This window comes from Chelonia mydas, chromosome 3, assembly GCF_015237465.2.
Source record: "Chelonia mydas isolate rCheMyd1 chromosome 3, rCheMyd1.pri.v2, whole genome shotgun sequence".
Classification (NCBI taxonomy): domain Eukaryota; kingdom Metazoa; phylum Chordata; order Testudines; family Cheloniidae; genus Chelonia; species Chelonia mydas.
Genome location: NC_057851.1, coordinates 164,211,926 through 164,230,870, shown reverse-complemented (window position 1 = coordinate 164,230,870; position 18,945 = coordinate 164,211,926). Strand labels below are relative to the sequence as shown.

Genomic DNA, 18,945 nt, shown 5'->3' with positions numbered 1-18,945 from the left:
TTTAAAATTGTAATTAGGATGGTGCCATTTCAAGAACCCATATAATAATATCTTCTCGTGTTCAGTGCATCACTACCTTAACTGAAAACTGATATTTACATTCTCTTTACAAAACAACAACTGCTGATTAGATTCTAAGACATCCATTACTAGGAAAGACAAAATGGTGAGTAGTTAAGAGTTGTTATCACATGAGGATGGCGGGAAGTCTCAAAGGCATAACTGGAATTTTGCAGCAGAAGACCTTAGTTTGAAAGTGACTTGATATTTCTCACTTCCTATGCTTAAACACATCACACAGATGACACATTTGGATTGTGGGAAAATATTTTTAACTGCTCATTGCACAAGGACATCTTGTCTATCATTCCAGCAAATAGAATCAGATGGCTACTAACAATCCTTGCTGGAAAAAGAGCATATGACCAATTGCTAAAGAGAAAGTCTGTGGGCTCAGCACCGTTGTTCCTCAAACGGAAAAAAAAAGAATAATCGTTAGGACTCCCCATTGCCACCGACCATCAGTCAGTGCCTGACATAATGAAGGAGAACCCACTTCAAATGCCAGAGGGATTGGGGAAAACCATCATGAAAAGAATATCTGACCTGGCAACGTGTTACTCAGAAGACCTGTTAGCTGAGGTTGTCTCAAGCTATCCTGTGACTTTGATGCAGAAACTGGTGAGGACTGGTTCATAACTTTTTTCTGAGCCTGTGAAAATGCCATAGAGAAATTAAGGTTAGTCTAGTAATCACTGAAAGTTTTAACAGACCTAATAACAATACAAAAATGAATCCTACAATTGAGCTCAACTCTTCCCCTCCCTCCCGTGATTATGTAAGAATGGCATCAAAGAAACAAAATGAGAACAAAAACTATACTTTCAATACATACTCACGTCTTCTGAGGAGATTTCTTATTACATTATATTTTCTCTACATAGGCCAGTTTCCTTCAAAGAACTCCCCCTCCAAATCTAAATCTTCTAAAATAGTTCAACATCTGCAAGGTTAACTGTGCCATAATAGCAGTAAGTCTAGTTTTACTCTCTCTCAATACCAACACAATGACCCCCACACCTAGAAATGTTAATAGAAAAACTCAGTGCAATCATATTAATAAATTTAAATCTCAGATGAGCTGGCACACGTAGCATCTAATAGCTGTTGTGTGATATTTTAATGACATTTGGAATCCCAAACATGAAAAATAATCATGTTGTGTTGACTGGTTGGAAATTAACTATTTCCCTACACTCGCTTCTCTTCTATACTTTCTGTTCTGACATATAAATAATTAGATCTTATAAACACAGTGCCAGTCAGTCCTCCTAAGTACAAAGAGTACTGATGTGTAACACATTTCCTGTGTAGAACAGGCAGTATTGGAATGCTGAAATGTTCTGGGAGGCCCTTCTGCAGAAGAGGAAGGAAATCTTCAAGACTACTGTACCACGTCCCCATAAAACAAAAAACTATCCATCCCTACCCATTCTAATAAGTGCCTTCAGTACAGGTTTTATAAATGCCACTGTCCTAAATATACAAATTTGAAGAGTTGCAGGAGAGTACAACGCCAAGGAGGTAGAGAAAGTACGGAAAGTCACCATTTGTGAGATAACTAAGTAACCCTTTTTTCCTCTGGAAGTCGTATCTGCATATTCTTAACTTGTGAGGGTCTCACAAGCTGTACAAGGATCCCGGTCCAGAGAGTGGTACACTACCTAACACTGACTAATTAATTAAATATAAAAATAAATAAAAAATATATTGGTAATATAATTTACCAATAAAATAAGGGTGGTTTGAAATTAAAAATATGGCTGCGAGAACAGAAAAAAGCTAGAGCTAATCATGGACAAGAACTGAGGTAGCTGGGGCCACACAGCCATTTTATGACTCAGAATTTTCAGTGCCAACAAGAGGACACTTCTGTGGCTCCAACGGACATTGCTTTTCAAAACTTCCCAGAGCTCCCATCCCACAAGTGGGAAAGTACAGAGGCCACCTCAAAGAAGAACAGGTAACTAGACCAATTTATTATGCTTAAGGAAAACACAATATAACTGTAGCTGATTTCAGAAGTGGTGTAAAATTCTCACTACTGATCACGTGACACTCGTCATTCACTTACTGCGCCCAACACAAATCAATCCAGCTCGTTTCCCCTATCTCAAAACACATATGCAGTTTCTGATTCAGAGTTACACAGAATATCACTATTTTAATATTTACTGATCACTTACTAAAGAAGTTTATATTTATATTTACAAGGCTTTTCTTTCACAACTGATTATATGAGAATTTTTTCTCTCCACAGAGCTCTATAAAATTAAGCTCTTTGTAACTCTTTCAATGGTCTACACAAGAGTGTATCTCTGCCCCAAACTCCAAAACTGAAAATCCAAACTCACTGAGACATTTAAAGCGACACAAATAAAATATGCTACAGGGAATAATCCTGTGCTGGCAGAGAAATGGCCTAGAGCACCATATACCCTTTCCCATCTCCAATTTATGTCGGCCAAATACTGAGGGGACCTTCGCATGCATAACTCTCATTGAAGTCAAAATGACCTTCAGGTACTTAGCACATGACAGAGTTTTGCCTTATGACTCTAACAGTGCGATTTTCAAAATTGCTGAGCTGGCATAGTTCTGCTTCCACTGAAATTGATGGTAATACTTCTATTGATTTCACTGGAAGCAGAAATAGGCACACATGGAACACTTTTAAAAATCACACCACTAATCAACAAAAGCAAGACTCTCTGAATTAATGGCAATGATAGAGTCATCCACATTAAAGAAACATTCGAAGATGTTTTTTGATTAAATGGTTGCAGCAAGATTAGATTTTTTTTCAGTAGATCAACAATATTTGTTTGTAAAACAATTAATGTAAGCACAGTAAATTGTGTGTGAATATTTGGAGAATACAGTATTAAACGACATGACCTATTAACGTCCTTCCCCACCAAAAAAAAAGGTAATGCTTTAGAATGCTTTTGTGCAGTTTTGTTGGTACTTAAAGGGTATTCATACCTGAGCAAAAGTGAACTGTTGCTGCGTTACTCCTACTGATGTGCGACTGAAAGTGCTGATAGATTTCGAAGAGGAAACTGGAAGACAATGGGATACACTCACTGAAACTTGTGTTCTGTTCTGCTGTGTAAGTTGATCTCCAGTAAAATTTCCTCCTGATGCAACAGACTGAACTGGTGGCCCCAGGCTGGGATGTACTGTGCCAGAAGAACTTACAACAGTAAATCGATTAGATGCTGACATATTTGAGACTGTAGACTGTCCAGGTGACATTGTAGTAAAACCTGATCTACCTTGAGAAACACTACTTTGACTGGGTGATAAATGCAACACTGTTGGTGATGCCTGTTGTAATGGCATCTGTCCACCAACAATTTGAGAAGTTCCATGATTTACTATAACTTGACTTCCAGGAGCTGTGAATGTCTGACCAGAAACTAACTGAACAGCTGTATTCTGATTATTCAGCATCTGTCCTGAATATGAATGGTTGGCCCTGAGCATGCTTGTAGAGTTCCTGTTCAGCATAACATGCTCAGCAGATACTTGGCTAGAAACCAACTGGGAAGGTTGAGTCTGAAGAAGTTGTCCATTTATGGTCTGCACATGATGAACTGAATTAGAATTGACAGAGAGACTTGTAGGTATGAGAAACTGATTTTGAGATACATGAGGCTGTCCCATAGGTGAATGGATAACAATACTACCTCCAGCATTACTAACTGTTTGAGGAGTAACTGATTTTCTTGTGTTTTGTTGATTAACAATATTAACAGACATATGAGGACCAACTACTGAATTTTGAGGTGAACTTGCTGAAGCAAAAGGAATCCCTTGTTGTACATGATGCTGCTGTATTCCCAAGTTATTCACATTGTAAGCTGTTTGCTGACCCATCTGAATAGGCTTTGGTTGGATATTAATCGGAACTTTATTAGAATTTGGTGCTAGACCCCTCTGAATAATGATATTATGCACTGGTAAAGATGTCTGAAAATTTGTGCTGTTAAATGGGACAGTTACAGGTTGTGCTACTGGACTTGAATTTGAGTTACCGAACAGTGAGTTACCATTAGGAGTTTGTCTATGAACCAAGAGTCCACTACTCATGTTTGCAGGTGCTTGCTGTCCACTGCCTTTCAATATAATCTGAGATCCATCAAGGTTGTTAATAGTCATCATGGAAGGTTGATTACTAAATGAACCAATCAGCTGTATCTGCCCCGAACCACTAATCTGATTACTATTAGACAAATGCTGGCTGGGAACACTAATTCCCACATGTTGCATAAAGCCATGTTGCACACCAACTGTATTGCTTGCAAAAGATGCTCCAACTGGTTGCTGTACCACTTGAGTAACTCCTATAGGTTGCAGCGTCTGACCTGAGTAATTAGACACATTAGAAGCCTGAGTAAAGGATGCTGATGAAGAAGGATGTAGCTGAGCTTGTGCAAACTGTTGGCTAGAACCTATACTGGCATCCAGATATGCCTCTTCTGCCAAAGTCTGTTCGGTAATATTGGCCTCCTGTAAGGACTTCTGAAGAATATCAAAAGGCTGATCCTCACTGAGATCAGGTAAAGGAGAAGATTCAAGTTCATCTTCAAGAAACTGAAGGCTACTTGACAGTTGTAGTCCATCACTAGGCCCCTCTCCAAGCTGATTGCTTACACCTTTGATGGAGGATTTAGGATCAGTGTTCTAAAATGAAAAACAATAAATAAATTACATTGCATTTTTTAAATAATGTAAGAATCAAACGGTTTCCAATTAAATTTTTCCCTGCAAAAAACAAAGCCCCTCTATAATAACACATCCTTGTAGCTACATATGCATGGTGAAGTTCAACCCGTGCATAGGGCTAGCACAAAGCCCTTACATCACTTATGCGCTCAAAACAGACTGCTGGGGCAGCACTGCTAAGGTGCAAAATTCAAATCTCAACCCACTCAAAGCCAAGATGTCTTCAAAAACCCAATTCCTTTTTGGCAAGGTCTGGGTGTGAAATTCAGAGCCAATTTCAGACTCTGAACTCTGCCTCGCCCCTGAAGGGTAAGGAATTTTTGGCTTTGGAGGTCTCACATAAACACTGTGCAAACTGCTGCATGACACATATTGTCATATTAGAAAACTCTCATACCTCTACCTTCAATGTTTGCTTTCATCCCCCTTTCTTTGATTGCCACACTACTCCATGAGTATAATTTATTTATTCATGTTTGTGTCTGCCTTTTACTGAATCTAGCTTATTTTATGAAAGCATCTCTGTCACTCTGGAATACTGAGGGATAGTTCTTGCTATTTTATTAAAGGTTTTCAAAAAAGTAACAGAAACCTTGCAACTTTACCTGTAAAACTATAATATACAGTACATGCATGAAAACACATGGATTAAATCTGGCACAAATACTCTATCAGCACTTCAGAAACACCTAAAATTTAGGGGCCAGATTCTCTGCTGTGTGCACACCTTCTATTAGGTGCAGCAGAAGGGGGACTAACTGAAACCTGGTTACATCTCCCAGATTCTCTGTCCACATGAGAACAGCCTGAGGACTGCTCTAACATGTACCAGCTGACTATGCTACCCAAGGGACCATCCATCATCTGGGAATTGTGCTCTGGCCACTCCCTCTCCATGTGCAGGGAGTCATGTCATTGTGGAGCATTCCACTCTAGGAAAAGGCAGTGGTGGCAGCAGAGGATATATGAGAGGCTGAAAATAGAACCCAGTGAGTGACATGGGCTAGCATTAGAAAAAATGGGTATAAAATGGATTTGAACAAATGCAGGCTGGAGATCAGGAGACTGTTTCTAACCATCAGAGGAGTGACGTTTAGGAACAGCCTCCCAATAGGAGCTGTGGGGACAAACAACTTAATTAGTTTTAAAAGAGAACCGGACCAATTTATGAGTCGGATGTATGTCATGATTGCTTGTGATGGTGGGGGGCTGGGCACAGCAACCTTGAGAATGCCTTCTGGTTCATGTCAGATATTCTTAAAAGCTCATGCATAGCTGTCACCTGTAGGGGTCATCAAGGGATTTCCCCCCCAATATATTCTGGTGTTGGTTTGGGTGTTTTGATATTGGTTTTTGTGGGTTTTTTGTTTTGCTTTTTTGTCTCCTTTGAAGCATCACAGATGGCGATGGCTGGAGATGGGACCCTGGATGGAATTCTGGGTGGTACTGAGAATTCTCTCTCAGGTGCTTGGCTGGCTTGTTCTTGCTCACATACTCAGAGGCTGGTTGCCCTATGTGGGGTCAGGAAGGAATTTTTCTGCAGGTCATACTGGCATTGACCTTGGGGATTCTTCACCATCCTCTGTGGTACGGGTGCAGGTCGCTTGTCAGGTCCATGTGGGTGTATTTCACTTAATATCCTGCCACTGAAGGGTCCTTTGGTACTGGTGCACCTCAGTCCCTCCTACTCTCTGCTGGTGGCTTATAATAGTTTAGTTTCCTGTGGGCCGTAACACCTTGGTCTAATTTCAGCTATCGGGTTTAGTGTGCGTGTATTGGTGTCCTGTGATACACAGGTCAGACTAGATTGATCTGGTGGTCGCTCCTGGCCTTAAATCCTATTACTGTAAATGGGAGTGAGGGAAGAATGCAGGATAGTGCCCCACGAACCTACAACCAAAAGCCCTCCTGCCCCAGCTCCCACTGCCCTCCTGGCTACTTGCCCATCACAAACGTCTCAGGCTGTAGCAGGCTCTCTGCCTCTCCCACAGCCCCTAAAAGATCACTCCTCCCACAAAACAATCCCATTGCCCTCAGCAACACCCACCTTCCCCAGCGTCTCCTGCCTCCCCTTAATACCGTTTCCTATGGGCACCCCCAAAGTCTCCAGTTTCTGAGACATGCAGGAAATAGGCTCCTGCTTCCCCCACTCCTGCTAATCAGCAGGACCGAAGGGAGCAACCACTGACTCTCACGGGAAAGAAATGTCACGTTGCCCACTTCTCCCATGAGCACCTTCCTGCTTTCTCTCTGACACGTGGGAAGAAATCCTAGTCAAAATCCACGACTTTACTCTCCTTCATGTGCCTCCTTAAAATTCACATCTACCATGGTGTATACCGAGAACTGCTGTCTAATGATGGCGACATAGGTGGCAAATTGTGATCATTGTTCCTGGCTAGCTGAAAATTGTGCACACCCTAAAACCATTTTCCCAGTTTCATCCAACCAACATGTTTTTCTTATCCTCCTGTCACATCTTTGTCTTTTAGACTGTAAGCTGTTTGGAGTAGGGAATAATGTCATTCGCTACATGTTTGTAGTGCAATATAAATGTTAACAAAATAAATATCATAAATAAATAATAAAAGGAGCAGATGATGAGGGCAGACAATTTGCCTCTGTAAAACCTGTGACCACAAAAAAGTTATAGGTGCTTTGAACATTCATTCACAGGTTTCCAGGTCTAGACGTGCCTATTTTATGTCAGTTATTAACATTCTCAACATCTACTCCATTTAGCTGTATACAGGACAAACAAACCATGACGAAAGCGTGTAATCACAATAAATACACATTTTCTCTTCTGAATACTTACATTGGAGTTGGCGAAAATTGAATTAGAATTGGCTGCAGAGTACCCTGCATTAGTCAAGTCTTCATTGCTCTGTTAAGGCACAAATGTAGTAAAGTAACGTTAAATTAATAGTAAAGCAGTCACTAAAGTCCGTGTAATTTTAGAATAGTATAGTAGAATACTACTTACAGATTTACTACTAGGTCCATGTAGAAAATAATTCAGTGCCTGTGGATCTCTTTTTAAAAAGAAACAAAAGAAGTTATCACTTTTAAGTACTTACATTTGTTAAAAAAGCATAATTAAGACAAAAAATAATAAAAACCTTGAGCCAGGTGTTCCATTCATGTAAATCAGTGTAGCTCCACTGACTTCAACAGAGCTATACGAACTTACATCAGCCGAGGATCTATCTTTTTTGTTTTCAGCTAACCATGTTAATATGTAAATTTATATTTTTCACCTTTTTTCTTCATTACCACAAAAAAAAATCTAAATATCACTTTACATGTTTACTTCCATTCTATAGGCCACTACTGATTACACCATCTGTTAAAATAAATACCCAATAATCTATAACACAAAAGAGTTTGCATTAAATGGACAAACAATGATATTAGATCAAGAAATGTAAGCACTAAAATAGGAATAATCTCCTCTAATCAGCTCTATTGCCTGCAAATTGGTTAGTGTCCTGATAAAGAGCTACCATATTTAATAAATAAATAAAAACTAAACATTTAAGATGTTTTCTTGCCAATCTATTCATAAAAAAGAAAATTTTCTCAAGAACATCATCATTATCTTCTCTGGGGGAAAAGCTATATCTTTTCCAAATCAACTGTGTAACTGACTAAATGCATTTTTCCTTTGATAACTTGATAAGAAAGGCCATACTGGGTCAGATCAAAGGTCCATCTAGCCCAGTATCCTGTCTTCCAACAGTGGCAAATGCCAGGTCTTCCAGAAGGAATTAACAGAACAGGTAATCATCAAGTGATCCATCCCATCTCCCATTCTCAGTTTCTGGCAAATAGAAACTAGGGACACCATCCCTGACCATCTTGGCTAACAGCCATTGATAGACTTATCCTCCATGAATTTATCTAGTTCTTTTTTTTAACTAGTTATAATCTTGTCCTTCACAACATCCTCTGGCAAAGAGTTCCAAAGGTTGACTGTGCATTGTGTGAAAAAATACTTCCTTTTGTTTGTTTTAAACCTGCTGCCTATTAATTTCATTTGGTGACCCCTAGTTCATGTTTTATGAGGAGTAAATAACACTTCCTTATTTACTTTCTCCACACCAGTCATGATTTTATAGACCTCTATCATATCCCCCTTTAGTCGTCTCTTTTCCAAGCTAAAAAGTCCCTGTCTTATTAAACTCTCCTTATACGGCAGCCGCTCCATACCCCTAATAATTTTTGTTGCCCTTTTGTGAACCTTTTCCAGATCCAATATATCTTTTTTGAGATGGGGTGATCACATCTGCACACCGTATTCAGGATGTGGGCGTATCATGAATTTATACAGAGGCAATATGATATTTTCTGTCTTATTATCTAACCCTTCCTTAATGATTCTCAACATTGTTTTTGCTTTTTTGACTGCCGCTGCACACTGAGTGGATGTTTTCAGACAATTATCCACAATTACTCCAAGATCTCTTTCTTGAGTGGTAACAGCTAATTTAGACCCCATCATTTTATATATCACTGGTTCTCAAACTTTTGTACTGGTGACCCCTTTCATATAGCAAGCCTCTGAGTGGAACCCTCCTTATAAATTAAAAACACTTTTTTATATATTTAACACCATTATAAATGCTGGATGCAAAGCCAGGTTTGGGGTGGAGGCTGACAGCTCACGACCCCCCCCCAAGTAATAACCTCATGACCCACTGAGGGGTCCCAACCCCCAGTTTGAGAACCCCTGTTATATATATAGTTGAAATTATGTTTTCTAATATGCATTACTTTGCATTTGTCAGCATTGAATTCCATCTGCCATTTTGTTGCCCAGTCACCCAGTTATGTGAGATCATTTTGTAGCTCTTCGCAGTCTGCTTGGGACTTAACTATCTCAAGTAATTTTGTATCATCTGCAAATTTTGCCACCTCACTTGTTTACCCCTTTTTCCAGATCATTTATGAATATGTAGAATAGGACTGGTCCCAGTACAGACCCCTGGGGGACACCACTATTTACCCCTCTCCATTCTGAAAACTGACCATTTATTCCTACCCTTTGTTTCCTATGTTTTAACCAGTTACCCTCCCATGACAGCTTATTTTGCTTAAGAGGCTTCAAGATAATATTTTGTTAAATGAAAGAGTGATACACGATTAAAAAAAGTGCAGTTAGATGAACTAAGTATTTGGAGTTCAAGTGTATTAAAAAATACACATTCATGCAATGCAAATCTGGTGGTAAAAATTCTCACTGTATGCAAACAAATATGTGACTAAGTTACAGGGATTACTTTGTAGTTATTGCTAAATATAGCAATTATTTTCTTCACACACCCATTAATGTACACATTCAATTCAAAAAGTTACATGAACTCTTTGATTTAAAAGAAATAATCTTTATTTGTAAATAGTACTAATAAAACATTTTGAAAAACATTGTCATGGATCTCCCCAATAAACACCAAGGTCAATCTGAAACTTTCCCTCTTCTTTCTTGATCATCCTAAAAGAAAAATAGAAAACAAAATAAAGACACCTCAAGTTTCCATCTAGCATAAGCTCACAAACACCAAGAAAGTCATGCTGCTACTATACGCATGTCCTGAACCCTTCTGGTTCAGCCAGTTGTACTCTGTGCCTCTAGAATACGGCTTTAGTTTAGTATGCAAACATTTTCATGGAATTGGGTATCTGATTCATTCCAACTCAGCTAATTGTCATATCTATTTAAATAAAGCCTAATTAGCCACAATAAATAATCACAGTTGGCTTTTAATTAAACTAGATTGAAAATAGGGGGAAAAAACCTGAATATTTTTCAAAATCTTCATAAAGTACATTCCAGTTCAAACTCCATTGCGATAATAAGACTAAATAGTGATCTTTAAATGTAAAGTACAGAGGTAATCTTAGAATGGACCTATATTTGTTTCCTGCCACTTGTTCTGCTAATAAGATGGTAAGCTTTTGCTTACTAGTTAGTTCCACTAATTAAAGAAATGCCTTTTATACTTAATTTAAATGGGAATTTTTTTTTAAAAGGAGAGAGCTGGAAACCTAATACCTGTATAAAGTTAATATTAATGCATATAGTAGAGCAGAGGGCTCTGTAATCTAGCTGAAAAAGGTGTATAGTGAGTTCCAATGATTGGAAGTGGAAAATGGGCAAATTCAGGCGAGAAAAAAGGTGTAAATTTTTAACAGTGAGGGTAATTAATTATTGGAACAACACTGCTAGGTACTTGGTGGATTTTCCATCACCTGAAATCTTTAAATTAAGACTAGATATATTTCTAAAAGCTATGCTGTAGCTCAAACAGAAGTTATACTATACACATTTTAAACATATTGCATGATATACATGACACTCAGTTAACATCTAGGCATCTAAGATCAGATTCTACTCACACATACTACAACCTTCACACACTATATTTTTAAAAGAAATCTTATTTTCAGTACAGATTACAAAACATTAAAAGGACAAAGGGGAAAGGCTTCACTGTCTCATTCATATATGAACACGTTGGGTTTATGAGGTTTTGCTGATACATAACCAAGACCTTTACTATCAATATTGCTTACCAGCTTTAATGATCATGACAAATTTAAATGTTGATGTTTCATCGTCACCCAGCTAACCATCCTTTCTTATAACTTTTATTATTTCTAAAATTAAATCCATAAAGATAAGAAGACACTTACCAAACAAAGATTTAATGGAGACAAACTTCAGTTTTTCTGTCCTGCCACATGCTCTGAATGATAGCTGATACAAGCAGTAAAAAGGGACACTACAACAAATAATGCATTACACCCCAACACCCTCCTATTTGTAGGACCTCATCTTCTGAGCATTCTGTGGACTTGGACTGGAATTCTTGTAACTTGGCTTATTATTGAGCTATTCCACTTTTGTTTCCATCTGGACAATTCTTAAGATGATGTTCCAGGCAGGATGTAAATATGTTCCCTTTGGTGGCTGAAGTCAGCAGTCTCATATTATAATACTGCACATGACGATTCTTAGGCAACACTACCAACAATTTGTTATTTTGGTAGGCTACTCACATACTAGTCTGATCTAATTATAGTGATTATTGGGCCTGATACTTCCTTCATTCCTTTTGCATTCAAGGCTCTCACTAGTTTCAGTGGAAGTTTTGGGTGCATAAACAATGCAAGATAAAGCTCACTATTCTCTATACTTGACATATGTGGGTAGATTTGTCTTCTTGACTTCATCTATACCTAGAACCAAGCAGGAAAACTTTCCTATTGCAGTGACTGGCATAACATTTGGAAAAAAAATCAGAGTCTGAAAAAAGTACTAGATATTGGATATTCAATATATTCTACACATTTTGGACATATTACGATAAATGTCTGCTCTTAAAGAACTATACTGATATTTTTGCTAGTCAAGGGAAAAGGACTTCACCATGCCTACAGTGAATATACCTCAATTCCACAAAGCTTTTCTTGGTGGCAACTGTACCTAAATATTGATTTTTGAATCCCATATGGAATACACATCAATTTGCATGTAAAAGTGGTATAGAATGGAATAGAAATAATTCAAAGTAGGAAGACTGTGGTTTTGGTTGGTTGGTTGGTTGGTTGGGGGGGGGGGGGTTGGTTTGGTTGGTTGGTTGGTTTTTTTACACAATTAGGGATTTAAAATAAAAATGCCTTTGAAAAGACAAAAGTTGATAACCTTTAAAATTCCTGATTGTTTGTAATTCTTTATAATACTGGGTAACAATTCAACTCTTATTAAAGTGGTACACAAATGCATTTTATCTTCTGTAAAAATAATTTTGGTAGCTTGTATTTTGAAACAGTCTATATATTTTAACTATATTTTCATTTAGAAGGTAATGTTTGTGAAGGTGCTATACTTACAGCCCTGAAGGCTAAAGTCCTTTATCTAGCCAAAAAAAGAGGTATTTTCTTTGCATCAATAGTGTAGGGTAAGTTTCCCTGTTTGCTAATGTGCCTCAGCACTGACCTGACAGAATCATCATTGGGCAAGAGGGGAAGTCAGTGTCATGCCAAATACCAGTGGACTACCAATCAGCATAAACTTTGATTGTGACTATCTGTTCATTTCACTTACAGGCCTCCAAACTATCACATGACACCAACTTTCAGAGACTTCTGGAAATTAATCATCTTTTATATGGATTATTTTTGTACAATGATTTTTGCATAGATTCTTCTTTAAGAATTTCTTAAGGAGAACTTACCCAATAAGATCAAGGAGACAGGACTCATCGTCGTCATCATCCATGACAACTAAAGGAAAAAAGGAAAGGACTGGTATTTCATCAAAATCAGAGAAAAGATCTCCTTCAACAATAAAACAAAATTTCAAAGCACATCCATTTTTTCAATAAACAATTTGTGGGAATTGTGTGATATTTACTCTGAGCCACATTCTTAGATGAACTTGAACAACAGCCACCGAAGTTAATACGAGTCCTGAAGCTAATGTGAGTCCTGCACTCTTATCTGAGTGCAGAATTTAGCCCTGTGTACCTATCTGTGTAAACACAATGCAGTATTTTAATCCTGTCATTCTGTGGCTATTTTAAAAAAGGAGGAAGACAATGGCCTGACCAAACTGACTAACTGAACCACTTTGTAGATGGAAAAATGTTAATTATAGACTCTCATTTCTCTCACAGTAAAATACTTTTCAGGGAATTTTTGTTTACAGTGACAGGTAACCAATCAGGGAACAAATGAGTGTTGCAAAACCTGGAACATTAGGGACTATGAAGCATGATGTTTTGTTACTCACAATACAATAAGGTGAAGTAAGCTGAGGGGAGTAGAAACCACAGCCCAGTGGGCTGGGAAGAACACTATTTGCCGAACCTAAGTGATAAGGCACTGAGCAGCTGGCTGGGAAGGATGCTGTTTTCTCAGAACCCTTTAACACACATTTGTGTCAGTGGCTGGCCCTGAAATTTATGCCCACTCTTAGTTTCTTCTAAGTGATACTCATAAGCTTACTTGAGTGATCCCCTGGTAATACAAGTAGTAACTGAAAATCCTAAAAAAATATCTGCTACACACATCACTTGCATTAACTGGATTGTATTTAATTACTTGTGCATTAGTTCCACCCTATCTCTACTTCCAAACCATCATGGCCACCTTCTCCCTTACTCACTGCTTGTTCAGTTTGGTACAGATGTTCTTCTGCATTTATAATGTTGATCACTTTCTCCTCTGTTTGCTCTGCTCTTTAGGCTTCTGAGATTGTAGGATTCTGGTTCTCCTACCACAATAACCATTATCATCTCATTTCACTGCTCTATCTCCTTTCCCCTTTTCCACTCTGTTGACACCCCTTAAGGTTCTATCCAGGGTGGATAAAAAACAATGATTTTTTTTAATTTAAATTGGATTTTTTTGATAAAATGCTTTTTGAGGAAAAAAACTATGTAAACATACAGTATAGCTCAAAGATATCTCATCATGGAAAAGGGATTATAAATTATAATTCTATAGTATGAGACAATATATTCATGTAATGTTTAGGAAAAGTTTTGTAAATGAGTTCCAATAGTTCATGGATTAGGGACCCAATCTTATGGGGTTCCAGGGACTTCTGTATAGATTATTTAGGTTAATCTTTCTATCTACCCAATGGGACTCAATGCTCAGCCCAGAAGATACCATCAGAGATGCTTAATTTTGCAGTTCTCAAACTGTGGATTTGTGTCTCCAGAGATAACATGCTTGTTAACAGCAAAAATATTTTTAAATTAATAATATAAAGAGGTGAGAAATAACAGACCTCAACGCTATTGTCCCTCTGAAAATTTGTGTACACAGAGTCAATCCCTTACCTCTCTCTAAAAGTGCAAAGTTTCAAAAAGTTCAGTGAATAAGAAGATTGTTGGAGGCAGAATATATCTGGACAAGCAGAAGAAGTCTGGAGATAAATGTGTGAAGGGAGGGACAGGCAGCAGAAACAAAAGTGAAACCGTTTGAGCAGCATATTCCAGAAGTCTTGAGGTCTTTCTGAGTGTAGCTTTCATTGATTTGAGATCTACCATAGCATTCACTCATTGGAAGGGAAAACCTATAATGGCAGCAGGCCGTAAAAGAGACCCAGTTTGGGAATATTTTAATGAAGTTCCTCTACCTGTGGGTAAGAAGGCATGCGTACAAAATGCAAACAGTGCAACAACGAAATGCAAGGCCTGGTTGCCCAAATGAAACAACATCATGAGAAGTGATCCTTCTCATGAGGAAGCTGCATTGAAGACGATGAAAAGAACATGTCTGAACATGTAGGATCTTCAGGTTGGTAAACGTTTTTATTTCATACTTCTTTCTTAAAGGCTGCCTGTCTTCCTTCTGGACTATTTTTGAATTCTCATGTTTGAGCAAAAAATATAGTTGTTACTCTATGGTACTATTATTTTAGATGCAGTTGTGATAAAAAAATAAATAGCTGAAATAGGCAGATCTTCCTTTTACAATTTCACCTTTAAAGTAGTACTGAGTGTCAGTGAATACAATGAGTAATACTAAATGAGCAGTGTGATAATAATAATTAAATAACTGCATTGACTTATTTTGTTTAGGAGAATCCATCCTCAACATACAGGATTCTGAAGACTATCCACAGTCAAGATCACCATCATTTTCAATAGTTTCAGAGTTATCTACCAATGATAGTGTTTCAGTCACATCATGTATGTCACATAGCCACAGTATATCACCTGTAGCAAAAAGAAAAAAAAAAACTCCATCATTCAGAAACAACCATAGTTAAGTTTGTGATAAGAACCAGAAGATTACAAAAACAGGTAATTGATGAAAAAATTGCTCAGTTTGTTTATGCAACAAACCCTCCTTTCCGTATGATTGAGAACCCACACTTCATTAACACGGTTCAGTCATTAAGACCAGGATAAGTCCACCCAACAGAGCAGATGTTGCAGGCAAATTGCTGGATAAAGTGTATGAAAGAGAAATTGAGCAGTGTGCAAAAGGTCTAAAGGGTGAAATTGTTAACCTGAGTCTTGATGGGTGGAGCAATGTCCACAATGATCCTGTTGTATGTGCTTGTGTGACAACAGAAGAAGGGAATGTCTTCTTTACAGAAACATTAGATAATCAGGAAATGCACACACAGCAGAATACTTACAAAAAGCTGTAACAAACTGTGAAAAAAAATTCAAATGTCTAGTATGCAGCCTGGTCACCGATAATGCTGCAAATGTATCCAACATGAGAAGAAATTTAGAAGACAGTCCCAAGTTAATAACATACGGTTGCAGTGCTCATTTGATACACCTCCTAGCCAAAGACTTTAGTGTTACAGAAATAAAGGCTAACGTTGAAATTGCAAAATACTTCTGTAACAACCACTTTGCAGCAGCTGCTCTGAAAAAAGTGGGAGGAACCAAGCTAACTCTCCCACAAGACGTGTGATGGAACTCAGTAGTGTACGTAAGAACGTAAGAATGGCCATACTGGGTCAGACCAAAGGTCCATCCAGCCCAGTATCTTGTCTACCGACAGTGGCCAATAACAGGTGCCCCTGAGGGAGCGAACCTAACAGGTAATGATTAACTGAGCTCTCTCCTGCCATCCATCTCCACCCTCTGAAAAACTGTTTTGAGCACTATATCAAGAACCGGCCTAATCTGATGACAGTGAACAAAATCGTGAAAAAACAGATGGCACTGTCACAACCAAAGTTCTCAACCTTGGGCTTAAGAGAAATGCTGAACACATGCCGAGTACCCTGAAGCCTATTTCTGTAGCCTTGAAAAAAATGCAGGGAAATAGCTGTTTTCTTGCAGACGCTGTTGACATTTGGAAGGAACCGAGTGAGATCTTCAAAAGAGAAATATGCAATGACAGAGTTAAATTACAAGCCTTAAAAAAATGAATGGGACAAACACTATCGGCAGCTCATTTTCTTGCAAATATTCTCAATACTCGGTACCAGAGTCAAACCTTAACTGCTGAAGAAGAGGAGTTGGCTATGACATGGACATCCAGCCATCATCCCTCCATAATGCCAACTATAATAAACTTCAGAGCTAAAGGTGAACCATTCAAGAAACATATGTTTGCTGATGATGTTTTAAAGAAAGTCACATCAGTGAACTGGTGGAAGTCACTTAAGCACTTGGATTCAGAGACTGTTGAAATGATAATCTCACTTTTAACAGCAGTAGCTTCTTCTGCCAGTGTATAAAGAATATTTTCTTTCTTTGGACTAATTCATTCCAAATTGAGAAATCGTTTTGGACCTGAAAAAGCAGGAAAGCTTGTTTTTCTTTTCCAGATTATGAGGAAACAGGAAAATAAAGGTGAAGACAACTGAGTTAGCTGCAAAAGCCAATATTTTAAGTTTCTCATGTTGACCGGGCTGACGTAGTCAATTTAATTTTTGTTTTTTTAAATATTTCATTTAACTATTTTAGTTAAAAACAATTTTAACAAAAACAAACCTGATTTTAAAAAACTTGAATGTTTAACTAAATTCAAAAATTCATATGCTTGTTTTGTTAAAATATTATATGTTTGCTGTATTAAGGTTATAACAACCACAAAAATGCACTTTTATGTAGAAATCCATGATTGAGTCTTCCTGACTAGTGATTTAAATCATGATTTAAATCAAATTGATTTAAATCAATTCTACCCTGGTTCTACCCTTACACTGCTCCTCTTGCCCTCCTTTACTCTCTCTTCAGGTGACCTCATCTGCTCTCACTATCTAAGATACAAACTCTATGATGGCATTTTCCAAATCTATCTCCATAATCCTGACCTCCCATCCAACTATCCAGTCTCACGTCTCCAAATGCCTTTATATCATCTCCTCAGGAGTGTCCTGCAACTACCTCAAATTTAACATGTCCAAAATGAAATTTCTTAGTAATCTCTCTCAATTTCCTGTTTTTTACCTTGCTGACAACTACACTATCTCCGCTATCACCTGGACTCGCAAACAAGGTGTTATCCAAAATGGGTTTGGGGTGGGATAAGCAGGATGCATGCAGCCCTTCTACAGCGCAGAGGCCCACTCAGTAAGGATTCCCTCTGCATTAGTTTGCAGAAGCAGGTGACGGGGGGCCCACCACTGTGTGGATCCTCCAGTGCTCACTCCTGTTGGGTGCAGGAGGGGAGGGGGACAAGCTGAGCCTACCGATGGCTATTTCAACTACTGGACTAAAGTAGCATCCATGGAGTGACTCTGCACCCTACGAAAGAGAATTCTTTCCCCTATGGACTAGCCCATCTACTCAATGTCAAATCCAGGTATTCAGTATGGGTGCTGGCCTGAGGATTTAAACCACAATGACTTACAACATAAACACTATTTTATTATGTCACTGCACTCTGTAAATATGTACTATTAAGAATAAATGTTTAGCCTAGCCCTTTAACTGTATTCCTAGAAGTGTTTATAGCATGTTGTTCTTTCTATTGTTCTAACAGCAGAATTGTGAGTCCACACATGGAGTATTGCTTTAGTAGTGGGATTTTCTAAGGGCTTGTCTATACATACCCTATTACAGTGGCACAGCTTTAGGCCACTATAACACTTCACGTAGACACTCACTGCACTGACAGGAGGGGTTCCCCCATCACTGTAGTTAATCCATCTGCCCTAGAGGCAGTAACTAGATTGACAGACGAATTCTTCCATCAACCTAGCCCTGTCTATACCAGGGTTTAGTTTGGCATAGTTTCGCACTCCTGAGACACGTCACCATGCTGATATAAGTTTTCGATAGACCAGCCTCACATGCACAAGTCTCACTGAAAATCAACAAAATTTGTGCTGCATTACATAGGTGCTTTTGAAAACCCCACCCCACCCCAGCTCAGCTTCAGTATTTACATGTGTATCAAACCAATAAAAACAAATAACCTGAATTTGACAATAAAAGCTCAATCACTTGTCAAAATCTGCAAATTATATTTAAAAAAAGAAAAGGTAGGACTGAATGAAAATGCATTATAAATAAAAATTTCAGTGGTAATTCATATTCTTCTTTACAATCTTTACACTTTATGAAGTCTTGACATTAAAGACTTTTTTGATTAATTCAAAATGATAAATATCTACCAATATGTTTTTCTTCAGTCCGCAAGTCTCAAGTTCTATTAAAA

At 38.1% G+C, this 18,945-nt stretch overlaps 1 protein-coding gene across 7 annotated transcripts in view; it reads right to left on the bottom strand.

The window, feature by feature from the left end:
• Positions 1-18,945, bottom strand: part of BICRAL (BICRA like chromatin remodeling complex associated protein) — a 79,157-nt gene that overhangs the window by 23,901 nt on the left and 36,311 nt on the right. For 6 of the 7 annotated variants that reach the window (XM_043543749.1, XM_027820494.3, XM_027820493.3 and 3 more), the window contains 5 exons: positions 13,032-13,080; positions 7,778-7,826; positions 7,610-7,678; positions 3,046-4,749; positions 607-712 (listed from right to left, as the gene is read on the bottom strand). In XM_043543749.1, coding sequence (XP_043399684.1) covers positions 607-712; positions 3,046-4,749; positions 7,610-7,678; positions 7,778-7,826; positions 13,032-13,075 — 1,972 coding nt within the window. In that variant the 5' untranslated portion in view covers positions 13,076-13,080. Of the gene's footprint in view, positions 1-606; positions 713-3,045; positions 4,750-7,609; positions 7,679-7,777; positions 7,827-13,031; positions 13,081-13,963; positions 14,262-18,945 lie in introns of those variants that run through there. The other variant, XM_037895805.2, reaches the window with a different exon arrangement.